This window comes from Lepidochelys kempii, chromosome 2, assembly GCF_965140285.1.
Source record: "Lepidochelys kempii isolate rLepKem1 chromosome 2, rLepKem1.hap1, whole genome shotgun sequence".
NCBI lineage: Eukaryota > Metazoa > Chordata > Testudines > Cheloniidae > Lepidochelys > Lepidochelys kempii.
In genome coordinates this window covers 114,609,843-114,630,499 of record NC_136381.1, presented here as the reverse complement: position 1 = coordinate 114,630,499, position 20,657 = coordinate 114,609,843, and the positions used below count along the sequence as shown (strand labels likewise).

At 41.4% G+C, this 20,657-nt stretch overlaps 1 protein-coding gene across 1 annotated transcript in view; it reads left to right on the top strand.

The window, feature by feature from the left end:
- SYCP2L (synaptonemal complex protein 2 like) overlaps positions 1-18,332 on the top strand; it is a 53,904-nt gene extending 35,572 nt beyond the window's left edge. The window contains exons 25-36 of the mRNA XM_078851321.1: positions 3,081-3,237; positions 4,583-4,632; positions 5,996-6,092; positions 7,202-7,296; positions 7,452-7,521; positions 10,271-10,402; positions 11,465-11,586; positions 13,102-13,196; positions 15,419-15,518; positions 15,608-15,666; positions 16,576-16,645; positions 18,270-18,332. Coding sequence (XP_078707447.1) covers positions 3,081-3,237; positions 4,583-4,632; positions 5,996-6,092; positions 7,202-7,296; positions 7,452-7,521; positions 10,271-10,402; positions 11,465-11,586; positions 13,102-13,196; positions 15,419-15,518; positions 15,608-15,666; positions 16,576-16,645; positions 18,270-18,332 — 1,110 coding nt within the window. The remainder of the gene's footprint in view (positions 1-3,080; positions 3,238-4,582; positions 4,633-5,995; positions 6,093-7,201; positions 7,297-7,451; positions 7,522-10,270; positions 10,403-11,464; positions 11,587-13,101; positions 13,197-15,418; positions 15,519-15,607; positions 15,667-16,575; positions 16,646-18,269) is intronic.
- Positions 18,333-20,657: the final 2,325 nt, after the last annotated feature.

Sequence of the window (20,657 nt, the reverse complement as noted above, 5' to 3'; positions counted from 1 at the left end):
ACTGGAAGGAAGAACTTAATCTGAAAAAATGTGAGTGATGATCGGGAATTGTGTAAGAACATTTTACTGGCCCAAAAAGTCATAACCGAGAGAGAAGCCCAAACTGGTTTTGAGAGGAAGAGAAGGCAGCTAGTGGAGATGGTTGCAAATTGGGGTTTGAGGGGCAGTTGATAGTAAGGAGTATAAATCAGAATCTATAAATTGAAGAAAAATGATAAGGGAAGCAAAGGGACACAAAGAAATCTATAGCCAGCAGAGTTAAGGATAGTAAGAAGGAGTTTAAAAAAAAATTGTTAGGAACAAAAAGAATCTGAGCAATGTTATTGGTCTGTTACTAGAAGGAAATGGTAGAATTATTAATAATTATGCAGTAAAGGCAAAAGTGTTCAATAAATATTTGGGGGAAAAACAGATGATTTAGTCATATGGTAACACATTATCTATTCCACTAATATCTCAGGAAGAGCATCTATGAAAGTTAGACATTTTAAAATCCGCATCCAAGAGTTTCTAAAAGAGCTGACTCAGGAGCTCACTGGACCATTAATGATTATTTTGTCTTGGAACACTGGGACAGTTCCAGAGAACTGGAAGAAAACTAATGTTATGCCAATATTTCAACAGGATAAATGAGATGACCTGGGTAATTATAGGCCTGTCAGTCAGACATTGATGCTAGGCGAAATAATGGAGTGCCTGATATGAGACTTGACTTAAAGGAGAGCGATTAATGCCAATACCTTAGGTTTATGGAAAATGGAACTTCTCAAACTAACTTGATATCTTCTGTGAGATGACAAATTTGGTGGACAAAAGTAGTAATGTTGATATAATAGACTTCTGTAAGGTATTTAACTTGATTTTAATTTAAAAAAACACTAGAGTATGAAATTAGCATGGAACATATTAAATGGATTAAAATCTGGCTGACAGGTCTCAAAATGTAACTGTAAATGGGAACTCATCATTGAGTAGGCATGTTTCCAGCAGGGTACCACAGGGGATCAGTTTTTGACCCTACTCTATAAATCAATGACCTCAGAGAAAACATAAAATTATTACTGATAAAGCTTCCACATGACCTGAAAATTGGGGTAGTGGTAAATAATGAAGAGGACAGGTCACTGATACAGAGTAACCTGGGTCACTTGGTAAGTTGGTTGCAAGCGAACAATGTATTGTTAGTATAGGTAAATCTAAATGTATACATTTAGAACAAAGAATGTAGGCCATACTTAGAGGATACTTGGCAAGCATTAACTCTGAAAAAGATTTGGGGGTTGTCATGGTTAATCAGCTGAACATGAGCACCTACCTATTGCAATGCTGTGGTCAAAAGGGTAGCGCAGTCCTTGAATACAAAAATAGGGGGAATCTTGAGTAGGAATAGAGAGGTTATTTTACCTTTGTATTTGGCATTTGTGCAACTGCTGGTGGAATACTGTGTTCAGTTCTGGTGTCAACAATTCAAGAAGGATGTTGATAAATTGGAGAGGGTTCAGAAAAGAGCCATGAGAATGAGTAAAGGGTTAGAAATCATGCCTTTATAGTGATAGACTTAAGGAGCTCATTCGCTTAACAAAGAGAAAGTTAAGGGGTGATTAGATTAGTCTGTAAGTACCTACATGGGAAACAAATATTTAATAATGGACTCTTCAATCAACCAGAAAAAGTTCTAACATGATCCAATGGCCGGAAGTTGAAACTAGACAAATTCAGACTGAAAATAGGTGTAATTTTTTTAATGGTAAGAGTAATTAACCAGTGGTACAATTTACCTAGGGTTGTAGTGGATTCTCCATCACTGACCATTTTTAAATCAAGATTGGATGTTGTTCTGAGAGAGCTGCTCTAGGTATTATTTTGGTGCCATTCTATGGCCTGTATTATACAGGAGCCTGAAATAGGTGAGCAGGGAACGGGGCTTTACTGATGGGGCTGAGGGGCTTGTCTACATGAACAGTTACACTGTGGCAAACTGTGGTGTAACTCTACCCCACACTAGCCTACCATAATCTAACTGTCCATGTGCGCCCTGCTGACATGTGTTAAGTTTGTTAGAACATTTTGAGTTAGTCCTGTTTTCAAAGCAGACTAGCTCAAAGCACTCTAATGAACTGATAACACCCATCAGCTGGGTGCAGAGCCATCCTTACCCATACACAAAGTACGCAGCTGCGTAGGGCACCAGGAAATTTGCACCAAATTTCCTGGTGCCCTGCACAGCTGCATGCTGCTCCAGCCCCTGCTCCGGTTCTTCCCCATGTCCCCCAACCCTGCTCCTCCCCAGCCCCGCCCCCACTCCCCTGAGGACTTCAGAAAGGGTCAGCCAGGCCTGCACTCACTGGTAAGTAGAGCGACCCAGCCCCAAATGTGCTGCTGGCGAGTGCTCGGGGGAGTTCCCCCCCCTTCCCCCCCCAAGCTTCGGAGCCAGGGGAGCAGAGCAGGCTGGGGCCAGGTCACTCCACTTCTTGTAGGAAGTGGCCAGCCTTCTCCCCTCCCCCACCCCCGCAGAGGTCTGGGGCTGCATAGGGAACCAAAATAGGTAGGGACGGCCCTGGCTGGGTGCATGCTGACAGGCCATGGTAGGCTAGTGTGGGGTAGATTTGTACTCCGTTTGCCACGGGCTAACAGTTTGTATTGACAGTCCTTATGTTGCGTGCTGCTATTGTTTTGTGATTCAGAGCAGCTGAGAGTGTCTACACAGCAAAGAAAAACCTGCATCCACTGGAGACTTTATTGCTGTCTTGAAATTACGATTTGGTGGTGGCTGCACCTGCACCCTAAACGTGTATGTGATCTTAATACTGATAAGAGGTGCTGGACCGACCGCTTTAGCCACTTAGGGTATGTTTACACAGCTACTAGACCCTCACAATGGGCCCATGCCAGCTGACTTGTGCTTGCGGAACTCGGGCTGCGGGACTGTTTCATTGCAGTGTACCCTTCCAGGCTTGGGCTGGAGCCAGAGGTCTGGGCCCCTCCCTCCACACAGGGTGGTGTGGTGGGCCTCTGCTGGTGAAAAGATTTGCACTGCCATTCATTTTTGGAAGTTAGAACTGACTTATTAGTATATTTAGTCTGATTATAGGAAACATCTTTTCTCCGAAAGTAATCGCGACTCTCCAAGCAATAGTCAGAGTGAAAAGAGCTGGATCCTAGATTCTCAGAAAAAATCATTAACAAAAACCCTAGATTATACCCGAAGAAGGCCAAGGGTCAGAAGTAAATTAAAAGGTAAGGGCTATGTCATGTGTGGCACAACATAGCTGATGTAACCTACTGTGTAACCAAGGTGTAAACTGAATGGTGAAAACGTCCAAGTCTTGGTTTCGGTTCGGCAGTGTTTGTGAGATTGAGGACTTGAATGAAAACTGACTGGCTGTGGCCCAGTTTGCACAAGACTAAAATCATGCTGGTATTCTAATAGGTTAGGGAAGAGTTGGCCAAGATTTTTGCCTGCCTGTCCCTGCCTTGAGGGAGTGCATCGGTTCTTAACAACACATGTTTGTAATTTAGGTATAAAATGAGATCCTGGGGTGCTCATAGATGCTCAGGTAGTGGCAATGTTCAAAGTATGGCTTTCTATCTCTGCCCAGCAAGAATGTTATGAGCTTTCCTGGAGGTTGGGGACTCTGCTACAATTTTCCATGCCTTTGTCTCTTTAAGATTGCTGAAATGCCAGCTAGATGGGGCTGCATCTTCAAACCCAGCAGAAACCGAACCTGCTGCAGAAAGAGGCTGCTGACTTCTTTACTTTTTCAGACTCATGAGTGCTCATCTTCTGTTCTGGGTACTTCTGCAATAAAATATAAATGGACATTCTAAAGGTTGATAGTGTCTTTCACTCACACATCATATACCATATATCTCTCCCAAAGACACTCCGCTGCCATTTCATTTGTTTTATTACTACTATTACGCTTAAGGGCTCAGTCATGACTAGTTGTGCAGATCTCATCGCCCCATGCCAATGGCGGGGGAGGTTCCAACCCATTCAGAAGATTATAGGTTAAACTCAAGAGGTTCAGACACAGCTCCAGTGCTCCATAATCAGCAGTGGTTTCTGAACCTCTTGAGTTTAACCTATAATCTTCTGAATGGGTTGGGACCTCCTCACCGTTGGCATGGGGAGATGAGATCTGCACAACTAGTCATGACTGAGCCCTTTAGCATAGTAGTAGTAGTAATAAAAAAAAAAAAATGAAGTAGCAGCAGAATGTCCTCAGGGAAGGTCCCTCAACTTTAAGCCCCCTTCCCATTCATCCCCGCACTTGTTTGCCCGACTTTGGATTTGTTGCCCTTCCAAACCAGCTGCAACGTCCAGCCTCGAACATCTGGGCAAAAAGGTGAAGTGGTCTTAATAGTATTTGAATTTGCGCTAATGGGCAGCTCTGTAAGCAAATGAGTGGTTTTTAAATTTTAGTGTGGAGATGCCGTTAAGTTGGGCCTTGTACATTTTATGAAAATCCAAATAAAATTGAATGAGACTTAACCATGTTGCAGATAACTGTAAATTGACAGGTGAGGAGCAAAAGTGTGCCATGTTGCCAATAATTGGATAAAACCTTTTCTCTTACAGTGTTGCCGTTATCGTCTGCAAGTAGTGGCAGTGATTACCACACAAAGAAAGTAAGATGCTATGGTTTTTAGATTATGCTGCTACTGATGTTAATGCATTACTTATGTGAAGCACGTTAAGGGATGAATACGTAGCATGTAGCTAGGTAAATATCAAGAGTTATACCTGGGTTTTCAAATACAACCTAAATACTTTATCCTTTTGAAGGAACATATAATTCATAGACTAGTCTGCTAGCATCAAGGTATATTGAGCTGCTAGCTGCAGGTGTGTTGCATCTCAGGGCTTGTCTACAGGGTGAGTGACTGTGCAGCAACCCAGAGTGTGAATTTACAGTACACCAGTTTGCTTCACAGTAACTAGTCAGGGGGACATCACGACAGTGCAGTGAAAGTCCTGGAGTGCAGCTTGGTGTGTACTACACACTTCAAAGCAGTGTTCACTAAAGGATCTTACCTACATTCTCCTCTACCTTTAGTAAGGAATCTGCTAGAGGTTAGGGGTAGGATGTATTTTAGTTGGAGGTTTAAGGCCTAGAGGCATATGGAACATGTAAAATCATAGAATTTCTACTGCAAATGAGCCTCACTTAGATTTTATTTACCTGTCATTCTTGGGAGCAGGGCAGGAATTAACCTGTATAATCCAACATCAGCTTTGGAAACCCGGGCATACTTCAGTTTAGATAAGCATTGATGAGCTACAGCAGCTTATTTGAATATTTGGAACCTCATGGCAGAACCTGTGCTCCTCTACCCTGTCACTGTTTCTCTTCTCCCCTCCCTCCTCTGTTTTTGTCTGAGCCTCCTGTCCCACTTCCTTCAGTGGTAGACTGGCTCCCCTCTGGCCATCTTTTGGGCTCATGTTCCCATACTCCCTGGATAACTCTCACTCCCAATCAATTTTTCCATTTGATTCAGAAATATGGACCATAAACATGGCTACAGGCTGCATGGCATGCCGCCAAACTACACTTCAAATAATGGACAATAGTGATGCCAAACTTTTCCACTGTTCCAAATGTTAGTATTGCCATGTCTTGTGAGCATAGGAGATACTGTATGAAGTCAAGGATGTTTGCGAAAACATGATAAATAGTCAGTAACTATCAGAAAGCTTATACCAGGCTTCTTACATTTTCTCTCCTTCTGCTCTCCGTTAAAATACTTTGTGGTGTTTCATATGAAGAATGACTTGAGTTGTAACCGGTACTTGCTAAAGTGGAAATTTTTGAGTGCCTCAGATTTAAGAGCATGAGTCCCTTGCAAATCAATGGCACTTATGTTCCTAAACCCCTTGGGTGTTTCAGGAAATCTCCCTCGAGGAGCCTATACATGCTAATAGCCTAGTCACTACTAATGTTTATTTTGCTTCTTGAATAAAATATGTACTTTAAAAATACATATATTTTAGGTTGGTGTTTCAAGACCAACAATGCACAGGAAAGTGCTGAAGAAGGAAATCAAATCCAGTGCAATGAGGCTTGATTTCTCTGCAGTGGAACTCCCTGGTATTTAGTGTTTTGTTTCCTCCCCATTCCCATACAGTCTACTAGAAAGAAGCCACATACGTTTTTATATTCCCTTTATCCCCCTGTTCCCCAGAAATTCCTGCTACATTGGGAGGGCTGCTTATGCTTATGCTTTGTGCTAGACTGGTTTGTCATCCATGCTTGAATATCCAATACCAATAGATGGAGGGGAGAGGAAGGGGAAGAAATCAGATTTAGGATTTCTGGCACTTGGGAACTGAATATGACATCAACATCAATGGCTCAAGTCCACGAAAATTGGAATTTTCTTTTCTGAATAGCACTCTTAAATTTGTAAAGAGGCTGTTAAACTGATTAATGATTTGTATTGTTTTAAACTTGAAACAAATCTTTGCTGAAGATTTTTCCATTCCACAATAGTGGTCTCTCTTATGACGTAAACATTCCTAACAGTCCTCTGTTACAGCTTACAATGTAATTTCAATTTAGGTATATTAGTGTATCTGTCCATACATATACATACTGCCTTCAGAGCTTCTACTGTATGCAAGTAACTAGCAGTTATGGATCTATATACACAATGCGGTTGTGTCCTGGGATATTTGGATCCAGTGTGATAATGTGTATTATGGTAAGCTAAACCTTACATTTTGGGGCTGGAAAAATTAGCTGTCTGTCCAACAGTTTTTACAGCCTAATGTCTCCATGTCTGAAAAAGCTACTGTAATAAAATGCCATCTCATTCCTCTCATGTCCTAGCATCATAAAAAATTATCCTGCTGGTCATGTCCCTGCTTGTAGTTTGCCTGGTAATATAGAATTTTATATGTAGTGCTCTGAAGTATTTTCATTTTTCTCTGCCTTACTTTGTCCCCTCCAGGAACATACTTGCTGGAATAGATAGTGATGCGTGTATTTGCTTCAGATGTGCTCATTGCCACTGCAGCAGTCCTGGGAAGGGAAAGAATGCTGTTCAACTGCAGCTCAAAATACAATAGCGCTCTCTCTCGTACTGATTGTAGAAGAAGGTGGTGGTGGTTGTTACTCACTATTCAATGCACTTGGTCGATATACAATCCAGAATCGATTGCCTGTATTACCTGTCTAATAATTCATCACTTATGCAGTTAAAGCACTTCTTTCAGATGATTTGGAAGCAGATGATCTGACACTACCATTAAGTGCATCTTCCCATGACTATTCTGATGCTGGAGAGAAGAAAGTGAGGTTTACATTTTACCCTGTTCTATTCTGTTTATATTACTTTTAATATGAATAGTTAGACAACAATAAGTTTTGTTTGGAAATGAGGTGGCCTTTTTTTCCCCTGTCTACACAGCTAATGCAATGCACCTTTCTCTTTCCCCCTCTCTCTAGAAATATGAGGAGGTATCCAGTAAATTCCCAGGAGAAGATAAAGTCTCCAAATTTAAACGAAAAGGCTCAGGTATAATAGACACCATCTAAGTAAACACAGAAGCTTTTCTGCATGAAGCGGGGTGCCTGACTGCCCCTAGTCTCTGAAAATCTCCCCCATACGTCAAGTGTCTGAATAGACTTCATTTTCTTGTTGTGCAAATTGTGAGACTGTTTCCGTGCTGTAGCTCTTATACGACTTTACTCCTGTCTAAGACTCTCATATTTATTTTTAGTCACATTATTGGTTAACTGAGGCCATCTTGAGCAGAGACACGCAGAGCAAAGACCCTAAGAATGGGGTGGGGGTGGGGAAATCTGAACCTTATTACAGAATTGGAACTATGACATAATTAAATCAGCACTTGTTTAAAAATAGTCAGTTATATTCCCCAGCTATAAGAGCGGAGGGTAAACTTTGTGCTCAAGGTTGTCCTTATATTTAATCCCTTTCCAATAATGACTGTTTTCGTTTTACTACACAGTATTTCTACTAAAGGCAAGCACAGTGTGGAGGCTTTACAATATTGAAAGGTTTTAGCTGCTCTCTTGTTGGGCACCAGCATGTAGAAATCGAATCCTTTTCTCGTTTTGCTTGATTACCATCTGCTGTCCTTTTGAGAGAGCACAATTAATTTGTCGCAGAGTGTATGTGTAGTTGTATTTATCTTGAGGGTATGCTTTATCTTTGTAATTTGCAATATGACACTGCTTCTGCAGGAACATCCAAGGATCTTCTTTCCCTAGCACCTTTCTCTACTAACACTTTCTGTGTGGCCTTTGCATAACTGTCTGGCAACTAGAAGAGGACAAAGCCAAGAGGGTGTGGAGGGTTAGCATCTTGTTAGAGAAGCATGAGGGTTCAAGTTCTCTGACCTGAGGCATCAAAATGGAATGCCACTCTGATAGTGGTGCATGATTCGTGTCTTGCCTGGTCACTCAGTTCTTCAAGTTGCTAATGACTTTTATTGTCTTAAAGATGTTCTGTAATAACGGCTTATTAACAATGCTGTGAATCTTAGTTGAAGCAAAATCAAACAAATTTGCCTGGCTTTAGTGAAAAGAATTCCTATGATCACTACTTTTTAAAATATATTTTCCCCCTCTTGTGACCTATTTTGTGTACAGTTTAATGATGGGGTATTGCTTGTGTTTTCAACCTGTTTGTGAATATTTAATTCCCATACTTAAAAAGCATCAGTACAAACTACTGTCGTCTGCTCTAAGTAAATAAATTACCAGTGACATGTAAGGACATGTCTTCAATGAGGATGAATTCACATAATCCTCTTCTAATCTGCTGTTCAAGTGGAGCTGCAGCACATCCTTCCTTGTTGGAAGAAAACCAGCTATACGCTAGCTAAACGACAATAGGGTTTTGGTGTGTGATGTTCATGCAGACGTTCTCGACACTGATCCAATTACCAGACAAAACACTTGGTTCACTGTAAGGTTGCTACTGTGTTATTATGTATATATGTTATACCAAGGAACTGTTGGTTTAAAAAAAACCCAACCCATCAAAAACCCATTGTGAGTCTGAGACCTCATCTTCCAGGTACAGGCTGTAGGAAGTGAACCTCGGGCTTCAGTGGGTGTGTCTGTGTAAGATGGGAATCCCTTCCCCAGCACCAGGTGTAGATGTAACCTATGAGTACCCATACACCAGATCAGTCTAGCACTTTCCTGAATTACCATAGAGGAGAGAAGGGAGTCAGCGTGTCTGAATTTATTATCATTTGCAGTTAATGGTGGCTTTAAGTCAGCAGTTGTGGTAGCTCTAGTCTACAGTGTAAATGTAACCCTATTACATAGCGTTGGCCTGCTAAACCCAGAGTTGTGAGTTCAATCCTTGAGGGGGCCATTTAGGGATCTAGGGCAAAAATTGGGGATTGGTCCTGCTTTGAGCAGGGGGTTGGACTAGATGACCTCCTGAGGTCCCTTCCAACCCTGAGATTCTATGAATTGATTCTATGAATTGAATTGGGTGGCTATCTGGTTATTTATGGAGAACATGCATTGTGATATTCTGTGTGCTTTTGTTTGGAGATATTCTTGGGGGCGTAATTGAATATTCAGTTTACGGCATGAACTCTGAAAGGGTGCCAGCACCCCAAGATACCACTGCCCTGTAGCGCTTGTGAGCTGCTCGGGGGCCACAGCTGCTCCTGCTGTGCGCTGCCTTACAGAGTTTAGGAATAATCCACGGAGTTCCTGTTTCTCCTAGCCCTGATAAACTTCAAAAAGCACATGTTGCACCATGCACACGTCATCAGTTGCACATCATTAAAGCTGATAATGAGGACTGTTTTTATAAGTGTACTCCTTAAAATATGGCTTCTGTCTCCTTAGATGAGCCTAAGCCCTAAGAGCATTAAATTGGTATGTGAAGTTTGAAGTTTTACTTGTGATCCTTATTTCCCTCTCTCCAGCTGCTCTTGCTGGCACGCTGGAAGAGGTGGAGATGAGGCTATGTGCACTCACTGCCCTTGTCTGCACACTCTTCCAGCCATGTGTGCATGGGAGAAGCAGCAGTTCTGCAGAGGCTGTGCAGGGTCTGATGATGTAGGTAGCCTGTGCAGAGGAATAAGGAGACTCCAAACTGTCCTGCAGAAATGTACAACCAGTGTCTCAGATAAATTTGGATTGTTCACTGAGACTCTTGTAAACCAGAAAGCAATGCTAGCTATTGCAAGGTTGGTAGGCCACTGTTCAGTCCTGCTAAATATTCAGTGTGGAACTAAGTTATAGATCTCTACTGTACCAGTATTGTTTTTTAGATCAATCGCTTGGTGGTGTCGTAAAAAAGCCTAAACTTTCAAGATGGCAAATGGATCAGTCATTTCCTGGCATTTCTCCTGAGCCAAGAAAACTTTTTGATTCAATAGAGAAGAAAAAGGAGATTCAAACAGGTAACACCAGGCCGGTGTTTAAAACAAGCATTTCAAAACCTTTGTAACTTGGCCTTATTGAATGAAATTGTAGTTTGTGTCCAAACCTAGAGAGAACTATAGTGAACGCCTCTTAAAGTGAGCCATTCTAATGGGATCAAATTGTGAACTTGAAAAAGTGTAAATAACTGTTAACTCCATGGAAATAAATGGAGTTGGAGGTATACATTAGAGGAGAATTGGTCCCGTTATTTGCAAGTTCTGGTGTGGAAGCTGCATGGAATGGACATATAAACGTCCAGAAATGACAGCAGTTTCAAGTGTACCTGCTCCCAGATTTCAACTTAATGGACAGTCAAGCCCACTGTCTTGCCCCTTCTATAGATACTAGCAACTTTTGTGGAAAGTACATGGAAATCACTGCCAAATCAGAATGGTAGTGGATTGCATCAATGCACAGTGACTGTAAAGGACTACACAAGAGGCAAAGCGGTGGTATCAAGGCCTGTGCTACAGAGTAAGTCCTCCAGAAAGTGCAGAGACCACACACTTTATGAAGAGAGACAGTCTTTGGTTTTCCTCGGACACACTTCCCTCTGGGGAATGGAAGCAAAGGAGCCCAGGACGGGGCTGTCGCAGGTTGCAGCCAGAGAGTAGCAGGATGTTTTTGTTGCCTCATTTCTGTACATAGTTTCTATTCTTAGTAAAGGGTTTATCTGGAAACAAGCCTGCTCATCAATAAGATATTAAGAAGCCCAATATTTTTTGGTCTGATGCCCCATATTTACATGTTAATACATTGTATACTTGGTTGGTGCCCAAATATCTGTTCTACAATACAGTCATTTGTAATAGATTGACAACTCCTTCTCAGACTTCCTCAATTTTGAGGTTGTTCTGTTCCAGTTTCCAAGAACTTTGGAAGAGTGACCGTGAAACACCGTCTCGCCTCTAACATAGGTTGTCACTTGCATCTTGTGTAGTGAAGGAATGTGCTGCAGTGCAACAGATAACAATTAGGATCAAGTCTGCTCGAGTGCTTGGGAAACATTTTGCATGGAGTTGTACCTTCCTCTCTTGCAGGTCGGGAATCAGATGACTCAGATGACACCTTTGTCTCTAAGATACTGCATGAGGACGTCAGTGATTCTGGTGTCATTGCTGCCTTTGAAAGCTTTACCAACCAACTAACAAAAACATTCTGGGTAACTCTACAGTGTGCATGATATTCCTAGTGTGTATTCAGTGTCTGGCATGTGTAGACCTAAACAAAGCAACCAAACAGCTGATTAGCTGGGATGCTTGACCCTACTGTCATTAAATTAATACATCTGGGGGAAGGGAGTTAGTTGGAGAGTCCTTTATTCAGGAATTCATTCCCCCACATCTAGGTATGCTGCAAGGCCCAGCTATTCTCAGAAATGCCCAAGGGAAGGTAATGGATTGGTTGTGAGAGGATGGTTTTAATTGGAATGGAGAGTTCTTTTAAGTGAAACTTTATTCTGTGATGTCAATTTAATTGTATTTAGATGTTCCAAATAATTTGATGGAAAGGAACAACCTTTTTTAATCCTATCCCAACCTAATAGTGGCATACCTACTTCTTCTGGTTGCAGGGTTGGGGCCACACATATTTAGAGTGTATAAGCAGACATATACAGCAGGAGGGGGGGGGGGAAGGGGAGAGATAATTGTATTGTTTTGGGTGGGTTCTTTAATTTATGGAAATTATTGGCTACTGTACAGAGAGAACAGTGACCAGTAATGTCCATAAACTAAGTAAGCATCTTTTCTGTAATGAGTCAGAAAACTATATAGGCTGACTGAGTAGCTAGAGCTTATGTAGACCTCCAGGTATGTTCACACAGCATTTTGGAGTTTGTGGGAGCAGACCTCCCAGTGTGGGTCAACAGATCTGGGCTAGTGGGCCTCGCACTAGTGCTCTAAAAATAGCTGTGAAGACAGCACTTTGAGGATGTTACTTGGGCTGGGGTGTGGGAAGGCTTCACCTCCTGAGTCACAACTTCAAAGCGCTGTCTATACTGCTACTTTTAGAGCACACCACAAACCCTGCAGGCTCAAGCCTGTTGACCAAGGCTGGAAGGCTTGCTCCAAGATGCTGTGTAGATGTACTCATAAGGACCTAGACATGTCTCTTTGGATTTATATTACATGGAGGCAGTTGATTTACCATGGAACTTAGTTATGACCCCAACACACACTGGGGGGGAAAAAATCATGTTGTTGTTGTTGTTGACCTGAGATGGTGCTAACTAACGGTCTGATTTTGCAGCCCTTCTGTCCCACTTCAGGGTGTGAGTAAGGACTGTAGGATAAGGCCCTTAGTAACTTCTCAGGCAGTAATCTGTTCTCTTTATGGGTTAGATGTTCACTTGTAGCATACTCTGTGTAATTTAAGGCTTTATCTACAGAGTTCCAATGATATAAGTCAAGGAGTGAAAATAAATTGATTTAGTTAAACCAGTGTGAACCTTTGTGTAAACACTTTTTTAAAAAAAATTGTTTGTTTGTTTGTGTCTTATTTCAGGTTAGCTTACGTTGATTAGAAGCAGGTTTAAACTAAACCAAAATAAGTTTGCCATGTAAGGGGTGGCACCAGTTCAGCTAAACCAGTAGAAATGTATATGTGGACAAGTTTTAGACTAAGTGTTTTGTTTTGTTTTGACATTGTATATTAAGATGTCTATATTGTGCTCTAGTCCAGGTACAAAAGAATGGAGATTTGTGCAAAGAATGCTTTGAAGACATCTGAAAAAAGTGTGTCAGCTTTATTATATCAGATACATCAATGCAGGTAACTAATTTGCTACTTGCCAAAAACAGCTTAAAATTTGCATGAGTTTTCTAGTAACTCTGAAAAATGAATGCCTTTTGTAATAGAACTTGGCAGTAAAGTATTGCACTTCTTAGGGTTACAAAACAAAATGACACTAGCTGACTTGTTTAAAAAAAAAATCCATTGGGAGGAGAGCTCCTGTGATGCTCACTTGTTTGTGGTGAGTAGGGCTGTTTGCGTATAATGAATCCCTCCTGCACTAGTGGAGCTGTATGTGTAGGCAATGTTGTGCATAACCCACTTTCCCTGCAAGGGGGATGAGAATGGAGTCAATGCAAAGGGTACTGGAGCCAAGAGACTGGACAACAGAGGCATTTTGTGTCCCGTTGACTGGAAGTCCAGGTTAAAAAGTCTGCTTCCATGAAATTCTTTTCGTTTGTTACACTCAAATGGTATCACTTGCCTCCCCTTTCAACACAAAAATAATGAAACAGAAGTCAATTTCTAGAAAGCTCTTCATACTCTTAATGTCATCTCTATAGTCAGTTAAGCTGTGATGCTTAACTGCATAAATATAAATCTAATTAATGCACAAGCACAGTTTGGGATCAATATTGATATAGACTAATCATGAACATCTCTCATGTCCTTGCTCACGAATGTGCGTCAGTGTGTAGGATTTGGCAGTGTGAAATAGTTCCAAATTCATGGCAAGTATTGCACCTTTAACTTACAAACTACACAGGATACAAGTACCTCCCATTGTATCCCTGCTGTATAAAATATATAGCTCGCATGGTACCAAGCGCCTGTCTTGATGAAAGTAAATACAGAAGCGAAAAATAAAAATCTGTTCATTTCTCTTGCCGAAGCTTAGCGTGGGTTTACAGTAGAAAGCTGCTGCTGTGCCTTTGTATGCAGATTTTTCTAGAACTGGTCAGAAATGGAAACCGCCATTTAACAGGAAAAAAAACCAAAACTTTTGCTCTCTTTCTAATTAGGAAGTGTTGTCAGTTTTCAGATTTGAAAACCCAGCTCCTAGGTTACTTTCTCCCTGTCACTTTCAAATTCAGTAGAATATTTTTAATTGGGGGAAAACTTGGTGGATGGCCTTGTGTCCCCATTAACAGACATGCTTGATCAGCAACAGGCTCCATTTTTCAGAGTAACAGCCGTGTTAGTCTGTGTTCGCAAAAAGAAAAGGAGTACTTGTGGCACCTTAGAGACTAACCAATTTATTTGAGCATAAGCTTTCGTGAGCTACAGCTCACTTCATCGGATGCATACTGTGGAAACTGCAGAAGACATTATATACACAGAGACCATGTGTGTATATAATGTCTTCTGCAGTTTCCACAGTATGCATCCGATGAAGTGAGCTGTAGCTCACGAAAGCTTATGCTCAAATAAATTGGTTAGTTTCTAAGGTGCCACAAGTACTCCTTTTCTTTTTAGGCTCCATTTTAACAGCGATATCCCTGGATAAGCCCATGGGATTAATATACTCTTCAGAGGAGCGGGGCCGATGAAGTTGTTGTCCTGTGGTGCCAAAACCCACTGTAAAATGTGCTTAAAGCATGTGTTTGCACCTTTGGCCCACTGACTTTAGAGGTGCCCAGGAGCAGCAGGAGTCAGTGCTTTTATAATTGCTCACTATGAGCTGGACAGAGATGTTTGTCCAGTGCAGGCCACTGAAAAGCTGCCATCTAGTATAACACCTGTGGTACGTACTGTTCAGGCACCTATCTAAAAGCCGTACCCTAGGAAGGTAAAGCCTTTACATTTATATAACCAATCCCCTGAATCCTCTAATCCCCATGTGCAAATTATTCTTGCTTGCTCATGTGTATATGGCTATGGTATCTTGGCAATGTACGTCCCTGGGGATAGTTCTGACTTGAGAAATGTACCTACTTTTGCCTTCTTTCCAAGAATTTCCTTATGTTTACCTTTGCAATATGTTGCTCTTGCACTCATCTGAAGACGTATACTCAGGTTTTTTGGCATAGTATTTCCTGTGCTAGCTATATTGTAACAAATGGTTTACGTTCTGCTAAATAGATATTTTTTTAAAAAATCAGCTGATGGTGTGTTGGAAAGAAAACACCTGCTTTTGTTTGTTTTCCTTACAAATCTGCAGAGCTGTGGCCTACATAATTCATAAACCAAATTGCAGCAGTCATCTGCTGTCTTGTAATGCTGCATTTTAAAGATGTTGAACTTCTATTTATTGCCTGCAGACTGAATAAATTGGAGAACTTCCACAAGGTTGTTGTCCAAGAACTTGCCAATCTTGAGAAGGATACTCAAATTTTATCCATCCTTGAGAAGGACACAGTGGTGTGTATGTCTTTTTGTTTTTTGACCCATACATGGATTGAATGTCCAGTTCCAAAATAACACGTGTACTCTTTGGGAAACTCTTGTAGGACTTTTGGAATAAACAGTCCATCAAACTGAGCTCTTTCTGTAATCATCAAAGGCAAAGGTATTTATCTTCCAGCTGTCTCTTAAATATGTCATTTTAGAGATAGGAAATATCTTTGCTCAGTCTTAGTTATTTAGTTAAATGGTCAGTTCTGATGCTGGTCATTACTTCTGTGACTTTATTTTAGAGAGACAAGGTAGGCGAGATAATATCTTTTATTGGACCAACTTCTGTTGGTGTGAGAAACAAGCTTTTATTCTGTTTTAATCAGTGCTGCTTGGAAACCTGTAACTAGTAATTATGGACCAGAGCAGCAAAATTTGGATTTAAATAGTCCCATAGTTTTCAGGTGCTTGGATCTGAGGTTTTGGTACAGGACCACCTTTATGTTGCTCACATGTGCTTGAAGTAGGTTAGCAGGTTTCATAAACCCTAACGTGGCTGTGGTTCTTTGCAGGTTTCCCTGGAGTTTTGGTTTTGCATAAACCCAAAATGCAAATGGAAACCCTTGACTCCCCCAAATTGGTCCTTACAGCTCCTTACCACCTTAAAATAGCTTGTCAAGGTCAACATCCCTGCTCCAGTATCTTCTGTTATGGAGCAGCTGGTCTCTGACTGGGATCTTTGAGGAAGTGCTAGATGGCTGGTCCTGATCTTCTTCTGTATTTGAGAGCATGCCTGATCTGCATTTGCCCCCACGTTTCTGAAGTGGTTTTCTTGAGGAGACTGGAGGCTCTCGCTATTCAGTCTGGGTAACTGGACAAAATAAAAGCATGTTCGCTCTGTGGCTAACAGTGGGAGCCGGGTGCACTTGATACAGAAGTCCAAGGGTTTTTCTTATGCTAGCTATTGTGCTGGCTGCTGAGCTGCAGTTAGGGGAACCCCAGGGATTTAGTTATGAAACAGTAAGCGTGGGCACACTGAAAGGAGGCCATCCAATGAGATTCTCCACCTTTATTTTTCTTCCAGGATTCAGACTATGGATTCAGTATTGGAAGAAACTGTGAGGAGTTTTAAAGATACAATACAAAATACAACGGTAGGTGCTGTACACCAGCAGCTTTGTATCTGGATTCTGAGCTGAGGAGCAGTTGATCAGCAAATGAAGTACGAATCTATTTGCTGAGGAATTGTTAATGAGAAACTTTTTTCCATTAAGTAGAATAGGCAAGAATATCCCATCTAGGATGTTTCATCATCTGGTTCAGCATGCTTCGTGATGATTGGCTGGGAAACTCTGTGCATATAAGCCCAGTTCATCATTCCGCAACCTCTAAAACAGCTCCTTACAAAATCTGTTGAACATGATGCATGTTGATCATAAAACTTTGGCTTGTTCTGAAACAAACTCTAGGTCAACCAACAGCACTGAGATTAGATTTTCCTAATTCATGTTTTTTGTCCCTTTTCTTGCCAAAAAGTCACTTTGGTGTTTCTTCTTATGAACAGTGAAATCAGCATTTTCTGAAACCAATTAAAAATAGTACAAAACTGCAGAATTGGTAAAGTGCCATTTTTAACCTTTTGCCCGATCCTTCTCCTCTTGCATTCACACCATGAAAGGGCCAGGCACAGTCATACCTCCTTCTAGTGCCCCCATAGGTCTCTACCATCACCCATGGGGAACAAGGAGAGACTTTCCTCCGGGGACTATTAATTATGGCTAAGATTTAATGACATAATAGAGCCATTAATCTTCTAAAGTGCTAGAATAATACTTCTCCTGTGGTCACTTCATTATTTAAAGAGCATAACTCTAGAAGGTCACTCGAATTTTCTCTTACTTCCTGTTCCTTTATATTTTTTAAAGCAAAATCCAAACCCTAATTTTAAAAAGTGAAAAATCTCTAAAATAAATATTGATTCCTTTTACAGTAGGAGATGATAAAACTGATGCTGAATTATGACTCTACCAAGGATCTAAGCTACATACTTCGCATAAGCCATTGAGCTGGTGCTAGATTTCAGCAGGAGAATGTTTAACAGCTGAACTAAACATTCAAAATGTTCTAGATGAATTGGGTTCTATCAAGCTCAACCCCTCCTCGGCACTCCCAACACACACACTAGTGCCACTGTTCATTTCTTATATGTAGACCTGTATAATGTCTCTGGCATAGCTTTAGAAGCTTGTGACCACTGCCTTAGTATTCCTGTGATGGTGGGATCTTCTGGTTTTTGTGATTTGTGCATAATGCAGTTGGTGTGCATGGTGCTTTAGGAGCTCAAGAAAGCCAGTTCCCCATGCCAAGGAAGGTAAACCATATGCTAGTGATGATAATTATACGAGCTAAAATGATGTTAATATGGCACTTCAAAGAAAATCTTCTTTCACTTACATGTCAGATCCTGAATTCAGGATTCTGTTTCCCATGAAACTGGTGGCTTTGCGAGCACTTGCCAGTGGAGAGAGCGCCCTTTGCTTTGTTGTGGGCAGCACTTTTGAAAATGAAATGCAGCACGCTGAAACCTGGAGTTGTCACATCACAGAAGATGCTCAGTACCTTGCAGTATTATGCCCTTAACTGAACAACGGGCAATTAAAAATAAACCGTTTTAAAAATTTATTTCTAAATTTCAATTAATTCCAGATTACATTTGAAAATCTTTATATTAATATGCTCATATTTTTTTCTAAAATACTCTTCTTTTTCTCCCTGTAGTATGAACATCCACAGGAGAAGGTGGAAGAAAATAGTAAGGTGTTCGTTGTTGCTTCTGATTAACAAAACACTATATTGTACTGTAAAACAGTTTTTGAGGACATCACACATCTTACGTTGTTTCTATAGAAGAACTCTGAGTCTTGTGGAGAATATGGAGGATGTATTTTCCTCAATCTCTCGCCTCTCAAAATAATTACAATGCTATTTTTGACTTTGTTTTATTACTCAGGTGTCTCCTTCCATTGTCCATAAGGAGTGGTACCCTTGGGTTCCTTGCAGTGCTATCTTTTAGGTCCAACTTAAATTTGAGTTTCAAGGATGAACAGAAATCCAAATAAACATCATGCTTTATATCACAAATTGATGTAAAATGGATTGCATTACACGTTTTGTTAATACCTTTACAAATAAACTCCTTTAGTCATTATAGGCTGTTCATTTAATGATTTAAGCAAAAATGTTGCTCATTTGTGACAATTAAATTCCCCTTCATTTCTTTGTGTTATAAAGAGAAGAAAATCATTTTCTCTAAATGGGGAAAATATCAATTTTGCCATCTCTTTAACCCTTTAGTAACCCTTTAGTAACTTAAGAAAAGCCTGTTTTTTGTTTTGGTTAGCTGGGATGTATTTCCAGGGCCCAATGGGTGAGCTAGGGTGCACCTCTGACTCTGTTCATAGAATCATAGAATATCAGGGTTGGAAGGGACCTCAGGAGGTCATCTAGTCCAACCCCTGCTCAAAGCAGGACCAATCCCCAACTAAATCATCCCAGCCAGGGCTTTGTCAAGCCTGTTGCTCACTTCCCTCCTCTGTGCACCTGATGTCAAGAGTGTTGCCACAATAGACTTTGAAATCTAAGCTCCAGCACCCCCCACACCATCCCAGCTGGCAGATATCAAAGTCCACAAGGATGCCTCTCTTGGATCTAGAAGATTCCATGCTCTTCACTGGGCTCTAACCCCAGAGTCCCACCCCTCTGGCTTTGAAACCATTATCTTTCAGTTAGCACCTTCTACTTTGAAGCTGGCTGGCACTGGAGAGACTCATGTCTATGGCCTGTGGGAGCCCAAAACTCAGGGAAGAGAGAATGTTGGCTCTCCGGAAATGTTTCCTGAGGTTGGACAGAGACTAAGCAAAGTTGAGTTAATGAAGACTCCTACTTAAATGGAGTTCAGTAAATCATGTTTGCCCTGTACAGACAAGCTGCATTTAATGGTATAGCAGAAAGTAGAGCGATACCATGTGCCAGTATATCTTCAAGGACTTTACCAGAAACTGAAACTTGGTAAATTTGAAAGTTGCTATGTCTGTCTACATCCTTTCAAAGTCCAGCAGCACTGAGACAGCCATTGAGGACAAGGATGACCTGGTCCCCCCACGACCTTCTCCCCACCAGGACAGGCACTGAAGGGTGGAGGAAGGGGTCTGTTGTGATATTTGGGCCTACACATTTACCATAATTGTGAGCTCAACTGTGAAAAGTGAGTGAAAATTAATAAAATGTTACAATAACCTATAACAAGAACTGTTGATGGGAAAAGGAACAAAAGAGAGACTGACTAAATTAGTCCAAACTAAAAGCCCTGCTGATGTAACTTAAGGTCTGTGTTAAGATCATGCCTGGTAAATAAGAGAAGTGTAGGACTAGAAATCAATGAACCAAAATTGGCATGTCTGAAATGAGGCCTAACTGGTGGATGAATTAATGAGGGGATGCACTATTCCCCTCACCACTCCTTTTTTTGAGATCCTCAAAAAGAGACCCTGGGGTGGGGGGCAGAGAAGCTGGCTACCACCATGCTGGCTGACTTCAAGGAGGGGCTGTGAATGCTGGCTGAGTGAAAGATGAAAGAAGGGGAAGGCATGAGCTTCCATCATGACTGCCACCCCTGCCATCTCCTGAGACTTTCTTCTTCCTACTCGTGAGTGATGTCCTGTCCCGACCAAACCAGAGGGAGCCAGATGGCAGCACCACCTCTACTGGCTTTAGCTAAATCCAGAACACAACTTGGGATGTGCGACTCTCTTCTTCTTCCCCTGCCCAGGTAGGGGTGTGTGTGTGTGTGTGTGTGTGTGTGTTTTTCCCATCCCTGCTGTATTTTTTTCTTTCCTATCTCTCTCCTTTTGCTTTCTGTCTAATAGTAGTCTTGCTTAGCTGGCCAAGACTGCGTAGTTTGCATCACTGCTGTAAACAGTGACCAAAATGGCAGCTAAATGTAATTCCCTAAACAGCCCAATGCTGTTACAAGTTTGCCAGTCTCAGAATAGGAGAGAAGACAGTGTGCTGTTCCTGTGGTTTTTTTGTTTTTCCAAGCAGCGAATTTGCAAATGACAGTCAAAGAGACAGAAGCTGCAGAGACAGAAGACAGATCAGAGACAGAAG